Raw genomic sequence first — 10,082 nt, forward strand, 5'->3', positions numbered from 1 at the left:
CCTCCCGCGGGGGGACGCGGTGCACTCGGGTGTTTGCAATCGCCAGTCCCCCCCCCCCCCCCCGCAAGGGGCAGCCCAGCAGCACCCCAGGGTCTTTCCCGCAGGGCCAGGCCGGTCTCCGAGACCCTGGGGCAGCGGGGGGCGCAGGCTGATGGGGAGAAAGGCCCAGAGTCAGAATGTATCACAAAGTGAAAAAGTTCTTTATTTCAGAACACCCCTGAGTCAGCAGCCGCTGCCTTAGCGGTTACACGGTAGAGGTGACGCGGGGCGCCAGGAGGGAGGCTGGGAGGGCTCTGCCCCCCACATTTCCTCCCATCACCCGCACGTTGTCTCAGGCGCACGTGTCTGGGGTGGGTCGGCGGGGCAGGGAAGGGGCGCCTAGGCAGCCCCCCGCGGGGGTGAGCGGAGCGCAGAGGGTCTTGGCACCGATTTCTCGGCACCGGCTGCACCCCTCACCCAGCACAGCCAGACGCCACCTTCCTGCCGCTCCTGGGGTCTCTCTGCCTCCCCTCACTTCTGGGGGCTCAGGGCCCTCACCGGGGACCCCTGTACGTAGGCCAGGACCGCGCTTTGCAAGAAGCTGGCCCTCTGGGCCTCCTCCTCCCGGATGCGCGCGATCTCCGCCTCCCGCAGCCGCAGCTTCTCGCGGAGGCAGGCGTTCTCGCTCTCTCGGTCCAGCAGCGCCTCGCGGTGGCCACTCGCCGTCACTGCGGGGGAGGAAGCTCAGTGCCCGGGCATCAGCCGCTGGGAGGGCCAGAGGCCGCATGGGGTTTGGGGTCCCATTGGCGCCTCTGAGCCCAGACCTCGTCCCAGCCCCGCCCCCACCTGTGACCAGCGAGACGGGGTCCTGCAGGGCCGCGGGGGGGGGGGGGGGTCACCTCTCAGCTGGCGCTCCAGGGCTGCCACCTTCTCCTTCAGCGCTTCCTGGGCGGCCAGCTCCGCCTGCAGGCGGCCGTTCTGCTCCTGGAGCTCCACCCGCACCCGGGTCACCTCCGCCACCTTTTCCTGGTCCTTGTTGCTCAGCTCCTGCCAGGCACGTGGGTGAGAGGGCGGCGGGGGCCAGGCACCCCGGAGCCCCCAAGTCCCGGTTACCTGCTGCAGCTCCTCCAGGCGCCGCCTCAGCGCCTCCACCTGCAGGCCTAGCTGGCTGCCCCGCGCCTGGGCCTCCGCCACCATCTGCTTCTGCTGCAGGCAGGTGGCCTGCGCCTCGTCCCGCGCCTGCGCCAGCAGCCGCAGCTTCTCCTCCAGGAGCACCAGGCGCTGCTGCTGCAGGTGCCCAGGGGCAGGTGAGTGCAGGGCGCAGGGCCTGCCGTGGCCCTGGGGTGGGGCCCCAGCTCGTGCCCAGGGACCGCACGGGCAGCAGCGAGGAGCGACCCCTATCCAACCAGGAGCTCTCATTTGAATAGTGTGGTCAGTGCACCTTCGCTCGGCGCTGCGTTTCATCCAAACGGCTCAACCAGGCCGTGGGCTGGATGGCCTAGCTCCCCCCCACCTGGGCATGGTGTCAATGCAACAAGGGTCCGTTCCAACTACTCCCCGCCTGCACCCTGGAGTTCCCGCCCCCTCGCCTCCCCCCTCCCCTGACCCCTGACCCCATCTCCCTCTGCAGCCCGGGCCCCGCCTCCAGTGGGCACCGGGAGCAGGGCCGGCCCTTCCCTGGCCGTGGCCTCACCTCCTCCAGGCGGACTTGGTTCTTGGCCTTCATGAGCTCCTCCTCGGCCCGGCCGCGCTCACTGAGGGCCGCTGCCTTCGCTCGGCTCAGCTCCTGCAGCACAGAGACCCTCTGGCCCTCCTCCCGCCGGCTCTGCCCACCGGGTGAGGCTTCCGTGGCTGAGGGAGCGCCCATGCCCCCTCACCCAGTCCCTCTGGGCTCACAGGGGGGTCCCCGAGATCACGGGTGGGCGCCCAGCCCGGCCTGCGCTCACCTCCTCCAGGGACAGCCGCGCGGCCTCCAGCCTCTGCGCCCGCTCCTGCAGGGCCCGCTCGCTCTCCTCCAGGCGGCGCGCCATGTGCTCCACCTGCCCAGGTGCAGGGACAGGGCTGTCGGGCTGGCTCCCCGCCCCGTGGGACCCTGACCCTGGGAGGCAGGGGGATCTCGGGGACCCTGTTCCTTCCAAGGGGCTGCCCCGAGGTTCTCAGGAACAGAGGTGGAGGGCACATCCCAGCGCCACACCCCGGTGGCACGGAGCCCACGGCAGCCTGTGCTGTGGCCCCCCACGTGGAGGGGGTCCCTCTAGGCCCTGCTTAGGAGGCTCTGGGTCTGGCATCGGCTGGGGCCGGTGGAAGGCTGCCACCTAGCACCCCAAGGGAGTGAGGGGAGCCCAGCCAGGGGTGCTCCTTGGGGACATCAGGCTGCCCCGAGGCGCCTGCAGGCCCCAGGCGGGCAGAGGGGGGAGCGCGAGGCCAGACGACGCCACGAAGGAGGCACCTCCTTGACGCGCAGCTGCTCCGCGTCCTCCAGGCTCTGCCGAGACCTCCTCCTCTCCAGGTCCAGGCGCTCTGGGAGCGAAGGCAGGCGTGGACCGGCTGCTCGGGCCGCCCCCACGGCTCCAACCGCCGCCCCGGGCCCGTCCCCACGGCTCCACCCGCTGCCCCAGGCCTGTCCCCACGGCTCCACCCACCCGCCCCGGGCCCCGTCCCCAGGCCCCCACCGGAGCCCACCCTCGGCCTGCACAGCCCGCATCTTCAGCTCGGCCGCCGTGTTGGTCAGCTCCTGCTTGGTCAGGAACAGCTGGTCCTGCTGCGACTTCGCCTTCCGCTCCAGCTCGTCCACCTGGAAAGCCAGCTCCGTGGAGGGGACGCTCCGCCCAGCCCCGCACCCCTCCACCTGGCCCGCACCCCTCCACCTGGCCCGCACCCCTCCACCTGGCCCCGCACCCCTCCACCTGGCCCGCACCCCTCCACCTGGCTTCGCAGAAGCAGGTTCTTCTCGTTGGCAGCAGACAGGTCTCTGAGCAGTTTGGACTCCCGCTCTGCAGCTTCCTAGGGGAGAGGTGGGGGAGGGCACCAGGAGCTCGCCTAAGGCTGCCTGCCACCACGTACCGCCTGGCGTCTTCGCCGCCCCCTCCCACCCACCTGCTGCTCCAGCCTGTGCTCCTTGGCCTGCTTCTGTGCCAGGCTCTGCTGCTCCTGCTCCGCCGTGGCCAGGAGCTCCCCCAGGTCCTGGGCCTTCTGCTCCGACAGAGCCAGGGCGGCCTCGGCCATCTGCAGCCTGCGAGGGGGCAAGTCCGCCCCCATGAGCCCCGCCGGCCTCACCTCCGCCTCACAAAGCCTCCTGTTCCCACTCTGGCCAGGCCGCTGTTCACCTCCTCCAAGAAGCCTTCCGGGTTACCACCAAGCCGCTTCCCACCTTTACTTTACACACAGGAACGCGGGGCGGGTCTGCGCCCCTCCCGTCCCGTGGGCCTGTCTCACCGTGTCCCGGGGCCCCCCTCCCGCCTGCCCGCCCTCCGCTCACTTGGCCTTGAGGGCGTTGATGATGGAGTGCCGTTCGTCCAGGGCCTCCTGAAGCTGCCCCACGCGCGCTGCCGATGCCCTTTGGGCAGAGAGGGGGTCAGGGAACCCAGAGCCCCCCCCCCCGGCCCCTGGGGCAGCGCCCTTTCTCCTGCTCCCACCACACCCCAGGCACCGGGCTGGGGAGCGCTGGCTGCCTGCACCCTCGCGCCGACGTCGCTGAGAGCACACGCCACAACCCCACCCGTGAGCAGGTGACGAGGCTCAGGGTAGGCCACCCCCAAGGTCAGAGGCAGAACCCGACCCCTGGCATCCCCGCTGAGCCCAGCTCACCTGCTGCTCCGGGCCATCTCCTCCCGCTGCTTATCGATGGTCTCCATTAAGTCCAGAAACTGGGGACAGAGACGCCAGAGCCCGGACTCGGTGGGAAGGAGGGGACCCCCCCAGGAGCAGGACTGCGGAGGGGGAGTGGGTCCCGCACAGGGGACGCTGCTCACCCGGCCAGAGGGTCAGACCAGGGAAGCAGCGCCAGCCCTGGTGTCGGCCACTCGGAGGGTCCCGGGCCCCGAGGAAGGGAGGGTGGCCAGGGCCGGGGCCAGGGGGCCGTCAACCATGCAGCCGGGCCAGGGCCGGGGCCAGGGGGCCGTCAACCACGCAGCCGGGCCGGGCCAGGGGGCCGTCAACCACGCAGCCGGGCCAGGGCCGGGGCCAGGGGGCCGTCAACCACGCAGCCGGGCCGGGCCAGGGGCCAGGGACTGTCGGCGGCACCGGGCTCACCTGCTTGGACTTCTCTTCCCGCAGGTGCCGCACCTCCTTGCTGAGCACGCGGGTGCGGGCCCGGTTCTCCCGGACGGTGGCCTCCCGGTCCTGGTTGTGCTCCATGGCTTGCTCTGTGGGGAGGCAGGCGCCGCGTTAACCACCAGGGGCGGCTCGGCCCAGCCCGTGCTCAGAAGCCAGCAGCCCGAGGATCAGGCCTGTGCATGGCAATGGCTCACCCACCACCATGCAGACGCCCAGGGCACTGGGGGCGGAAAGGCTTCAGCGTGGGTGTGGGGGGCGCCAGACAGGGGGTGGGGGGCACACGTGGAGAGAGGCATTTGTCCTCCGTCCCCGAGGTCAAAGGCCACGGTGTGACTTTCAAGTGGTGAGCTCCCGCGCTCTGGGAAGACCTGGGCAGCATGTGGAGAGGGACCGGCCAGGGGGGGCCCTGGTGTCAGGAGTGATGACAGCAGCTGGGGTGACCCAGAGGCAGGAGCCAGGGGTGACATGGGCCAGGCAGCCCCAGCACGAGGTGCCGGCTGTGCAGGGTTCCAGCCGAGTGGGGGCCCTCGATGGCTGGCAGGACGAGGAGCCTCAGGGAATGGCGGGGGACTCTGCTGGGCCTGGGCCGGGGGCCATGGAGCCCGTGGCTCGGACCTGGCGGCCCTACAACCACATGGCTCCCGTGCACGGCCATGAGCTCAGGGGTGGCGGGGGCAGATGCCACCCAAGGCAGCAGCTCGGCCGTCAGGGCAAGCAAGGCCCGGGGCCACACCGCCTCAGCTTCCTCATCTGTGAAATGGGCGACCACCCTCGGGGGACCTAAGAACTGAATGAGCAGGTCCCAGGAGCAGCTCTCGCTCAGTTTTTTTTAAATCCAGGGACACCCCTCCCTCGGAGGCGGGGCCTCGGTCACTTTACGGTCCGACAGCTCCGAACGGGGAGCCCGTACCCACGGCTCTGAGGACGTCGCTGGGGATGTTGTTCCCGGCCAGCTCCAGCCTCCACAGGCTTCTGTTGCTGGAGAGACAGCTCGCCAGGGCCCGGCCGCCCAGGAGGCCGATGTTGTTCCAGCGCAGGTCTGGGAGGAGACCTCGTCACCGGGGGAGCCGGCCTGGCCAGGCTGCTTCCTTTGGGGGATCACCAACAGGCAAGAGCCCAGCGTGGCTCACCCAGCCTCCGACCCCAGCCCTCGGCTCCCGGGACAGGACTGAAGAAGTGGCAGGAGGGCGGGGGAGCAAGCCACTGGGCCTCACCCAGCTGCTGGAGGCTGGTGTTGCCCTTCAGGGCCAGGGCCAGCTCCTCCGCCCCCTGGTGGCTGATCTGGTTGTTGCGGAGGTCCAGCTGCCGCAGGGTGAGGTTGCCCGCCAGCGCCCGGCAGAAGGTGGCGAAGGCCTCTTCCCAGGCACCCAAGTTGTTCCACTCCAGGGTGAGGCTGCGGGAAGGGTCGAGGGGCACCTGCTCCCATGAGGTCCCTGGGGCTCGAGGGGGGCGCAGGCCCGGGCGTCTCTGGCAGCAAGTCTGGAGCCACGTGTGTAACCTGTACCCGCCTAATCCCCACAGATGGATGGCAAGCAGGGGCAACCGGCTGGGAGGTCTGAACCCTCAGGGGCAGAACCCCGTCCTCTGGGGCCAGCCCTAATGGTGCAGAGAAACGGGGGGCCGGGGAGGAGGGCGGGGGGCCGGGCATCACCTTACCTCTGAATGGACTTGTTCTGTCGGAGGAGTTTTCCCAGAGCCTCAGCCCCTCTGGCCTGAAGGTTGTTGCCCTGGGACAGACAGGAGGAGGCTCACCCGCTGTCCGGGCCGTGCACGACCCGCTGGGCCCGGGTCAGGGGCGGGTGAGGCCAGGCTCTGGGCTTCCTGCCCGCAGCGGGCCACCTGGGGCTGGTTCGTTCGGTTTGCTTACGGGGACCCTCTGGGACTCACATTCCCACCCTCAGCGCGCGTGCACACAGACACACACACACACACACATACACACGCCCAGAACTCCCAGGACACAGGGATGCTCTGTGCCAACGGTTCTTACAGACAGTCTCCAGCCACGGCCCAGACCCCAGGGCCCAGACCCCAGGTCGCCGGGGCACCCACTTCCTCCCCCTCCCGGCGGGCGCCCTCACCTTCAGATCCAGGAGCCGTAGGATGGTGTTGGCACACAGCCCCTGGAGCAGCAGGGTGGCCCCTGTAAGGGGGCAGGGAGTCGCTCTCTGCCCTTGGGGCCCTGGATGGGCCCCATCTTGGGATACCTCCCCAGACTCCTGGGAGGGAAGCCAGTCCAGGCAGCCCCCCCCCCCCCCCCCGTCAGGTTCAGGCCATTAGCCAGGAGCCCCACCCTGTGTCAGGTTTGAAACACCCACCACCTCTGCCCAGCATGGAGCCAGGCCGCCAGCACCCTGGACTCTCCTAAGGCTTCCGGTTACAAAGAGCAATGCCCTCTGCCCCTAAGCTTGCAGAAGGGACCTCGCTGCCTGCCTTAACTCCCAGGCCCAAGAGGAGGAACCTCCCGGAGTCTCCATCGGGACCAAGTGAGACGGAGTCTCTATCGGGACGTGAGGGCCGGGCGCTTGCGGCCGCGGAGCGGCGGGACAGAGGGAGGCCGCCGAGGCACAGGGCTCGGAATGCCCGGGCACCCTGGCCCCGCCGCCCACCTTCCTCGCTCAGCATGCAGTCGCTCAGGACCAACTCCGTCAGCTGGGCCTCCTTGGGCAGCAGCGCGCCCAGCGCCCTGCAGGTGTCCAGGGTCAGGCTCTGCGTGGCCAAGTCCAGCCGGCCCCGCGGCAGCTCGTGCAGTCGCTGCAGCACGGTCTCCTGGGGCTCGCCGCCCCGCTCCCTGCACAGCCGGCTGTAGGAGCGCAGGAACTCCTCCATGTTCCCGCGCAGCCGGCAGGGCGCCTCCGTGCGCCGCGGGAGCCAGACCCCACCGTCTTCAGAGTCAGGGCCAGCTCCCCCGGGTACAACGAATGGGCTCTACAGGTGAGAGGCCCCAGATGGGCAGGGGTGGCATGCGGCCGGCGCGGGGCCGCGGGGCCGGGCCGGGCGTCACACGTACCCGGGACCCCAAACCTCGCGCATCGCACTGCGCGGCCCCGGCGGCGCCTCAGTATCCAGGAAGAGCAGGGTGCGCCGGGAACGGCTGGCGGAACTACAACTCCCAAAAGGCTTTGCGGAGAAAGGGTGCTCGTCACTAGCCAATGAGGGAGAAGGGGCGGGCGCGCGCGCTGGGACGCCAGCCCGAAGTCGAGGCAATGCGCTCCGAACCAATGGGAGGGGACGAGTGGGGGCTTCGGAGTGCGCGCTCCGGTATGATTGGCTGGAGGCGTGTGGGTGGGGCCAAAGTAGGGCGCGCTTAGGGCTCATTGGCTGGGAGCGCGAGGGCGGGGCTCCGAGGAGCGCGCGCGGCGGTGGCGGTCATGGAGGGAACCAGCGCCTGCTTCCGGAAGGTGAGCGTGGGGGCGTGGGGGTCGGGTCAGGAGGCCCTTTTAGGGCGGGCGCATCCCCAGAATCCAGCCGCGACCCCAGCCCGCGCGCCCCTGGCTGCTCCCCTCCCGGCGGTCCGCAGTCGAGGACCCAGGAACCGGGCGCGCCGAGAGGAGCCGGGCCCGCGCCCCTTCCGCCCTGACGGTGGGAAACCGGCGGGACTTTGCCTAAACCGCTGGGCGTGGAGCGCAGGTCCGCGCAGCTCGCTGGCGGGGTCACATCGCCGCACAGCCCAGGCCTCCCCTCGCTGCGCCCTGCGCTTCCGTCTCCCCTGAGCCGAGGCGAGGCCCCGCTGCAGCTCGGCCTGGTGTTGGGGCGCAGCCAGGCCCGTGACCTGCACCCGACACAGGCTCACCCCTTAAACGCGCAGCGCCCTCGGCGATGGGAACTGTGCTCGCCCCGTAACTGGGAGGGCGGGAGCCGGTCCTGCTCTGCGCCCGGCGAAGGCGGCTCAGCCTCCGGGTGCTCGGCTCTGAGCCTTGAACCGGACGGTGCGCCGGAGGGCCTCGGCCCCTGAGAGCCTTCCGCGTCCCCCGCAGCCTTGCCGAGCAGGGGGCTTCTCGCTGGTTCGCCTTCCCCTCAGTCCCCTCTTCCCCGTCACCGGGATCGTGGCGCTGCCCTGGCCCCGGGGTTAGTCGCCGGGGCAGGGGTGACTGGCAGGTGGCTGTGAGAACCCCGTTATGACAGCTGGAGAGGGGGCGCGGGGCTGTCCTCCGTCGCGCCCACCTGGACAGCTCAGGGTCCTCCAGGAAGGGCTCCGCCCAGAGCTGGGGTCGCGGTCACTGCCCCTGAACAGGGCTCTTCCCGGGAGGGCACCGGAGGGAGGGGCAGAGGCTGAGCATCCGGTCCCATCCTGTCCTCCAGTTCGGTCACTGGTGTAGGGGCTGCTGCTGCCTGTTGGCGCCGCCCCTCTCGTTGTTGGGGAACTCCGTGCGGCAGCACGTCCCCAGGGGGCGCCTTAGCTCTTCCTGGGGGTCTGGGCGCAGACGGGGCAGCAGAGCCCTCTGGGCCCTCCCTGGTAGCGCAGGGACCAGCAGGTGGCACCAGGCCCGCGCTCACTGCTGGGGGGGGGGGCGGGGGGGGCGCCGCTGCTCCCCCAGTGGCCGGTGCTAGGTTCCTACCCTTCTGCGCGTGGGCCCCACCGGCGGGCAGGCCTGTGGGGGGGGGAGCATGAGGCTGCCCAGGATTCCTGGAGAACGAGCCCCAGAGGGGCGGCTGGCACCTGGGTTGCTCCCTCCTGCCCACCACCCAGTCCCCACCCTGGGAGAGGCCCAGGGACAGAAATCACACCTTCCCACCCACAACTGCCTGCGGGTCTGTGGTATCAGGTGGGGGCGGGGCCAGTCACTGTCCTGTTGGTCCCCCAGGACCTGGTGAGCAAGCTGCTGCACCTGCACTTCAAGGACGACAAGACCAAAGGTGGGGCACCAGCCTGGGGCGGGAAGGGCAGCTGGGGCTGCAGCTGGCTCTGCAGGGGCCTGGGAGGAAGTGGGGGTGTGCGGGGCAGCATCCCCTGGCCGGGGCGGTGGGAGAGGGCGCTCGGTGACCTGCCTCCCTCCACCTTGCAGTCAGCGGGGACGCGCTGCTGCTCATAGCCCAGCTGCTCAAGGTCTTCGTCGTAGGTGAGCCTGTTCTGGTCCCGCCCACACGTGGCCTTGAGGCCACTTGAGCTGTTGGCGCGCGCGGCGGCTGGGGCTGAGGCCCAGGGGGTTGGGGTCGCCTCACTTCCCTCCTGTCCCGGCAGAGGCGACCGTCCGCAGCATCAGGCAGGCCCAGGCCGAGGACCTGCCCTGTGTGGACGTGGAGCAGCTGGAGAAGGTGCTGCCGCAGCTGGTAGGTGGGCCCAGGGGCGTCTGCTTCCTGTACCCGAGCAGGGCTGAGCTGAGGGCCGGGGGGGTTGGGGGGGCCAGACCCCGCAGGCTGAGTGCTCTCCCCCCACAGCTTCTGGACTTCTAGGGCTCCCACCACACTGAGGCCACCTGTCCGGCTCCCGACCAGCCCAACGCTCATGTTGTCTGTGGCCTCTGGCTTCAGACAGGATGGGGTGCTGCTCCGAGATGCTCCTCTGGCCCAGCACTAGGGGGACAACACATGCACTGTTGTCCTTCGGGGGCTCTGTCTGTCCTGCTCACGGCCTGGACGCAGCTGAAGGGCCACTGTGTGGGGACCAGGCTGTGGCGGGCAGAAGCGGGACCTTCCCCGGCTGACAGCGGGCCGCGCAGTCCTGCCTGACCTCAAAGCTGGTGCCCCTCCTCCCCGTGTGCTGCTCCCACAGACGCCTCCCTGAGCTGTAAACTTGTTCTCACAGCAACAGCAATAAATCTAGGCTGTTCTCCCAGGCAGAGCCTCCTGTTGCCATTCATCACCCAGTCAAGTAGCCTCCAAGCCGA

The 10,082-nt window shown here is 70.1% G+C and overlaps 2 protein-coding genes across 2 annotated transcripts; one reads left to right on the forward strand and one right to left on the reverse strand.

Annotated features, from left to right (window-relative positions):
- Positions 1-179: 179 nt before the first annotated feature.
- On the reverse strand, positions 180-7,094 carry LRRC45 (leucine rich repeat containing 45). The gene is made up of 17 exons (XM_079797557.1): positions 6,864-7,094; positions 6,336-6,397; positions 5,911-5,981; positions 5,469-5,647; positions 5,165-5,293; positions 4,231-4,343; positions 3,787-3,845; positions 3,458-3,535; positions 3,076-3,211; positions 2,905-2,982; positions 2,662-2,773; positions 2,429-2,499; positions 1,926-2,018; positions 1,673-1,765; positions 1,093-1,266; positions 879-1,026; positions 180-707 (listed from the first exon to the last, which is right to left on the reverse strand). The coding sequence occupies exons 1-17, from the start codon at positions 7,081-7,083 to the stop codon at positions 511-513; spliced, it is 2,013 nt and encodes a 670-aa protein (XP_079653683.1). The 5' UTR covers positions 7,084-7,094; the 3' UTR covers positions 180-510.
- A 7-nt stretch (positions 7,095-7,101) lies between these two features.
- Positions 7,102-10,025, forward strand: CENPX (centromere protein X). The gene is made up of 5 exons (XM_079797639.1): positions 7,102-7,655; positions 9,060-9,111; positions 9,261-9,314; positions 9,437-9,525; positions 9,634-10,025. The coding sequence occupies exons 1-5, from the start codon at positions 7,626-7,628 to the stop codon at positions 9,646-9,648; spliced, it is 240 nt and encodes a 79-aa protein (XP_079653765.1). The 5' UTR covers positions 7,102-7,625; the 3' UTR covers positions 9,649-10,025.
- The last annotated feature ends 57 nt before the right edge of the window (positions 10,026-10,082 follow it).

Source organism: Cnephaeus nilssonii (genome assembly GCF_951640355.1).
Source record: "Cnephaeus nilssonii genome assembly, chromosome: 19".
Lineage (NCBI taxonomy): Eukaryota > Metazoa > Chordata > Mammalia > Chiroptera > Vespertilionidae > Cnephaeus > Cnephaeus nilssonii.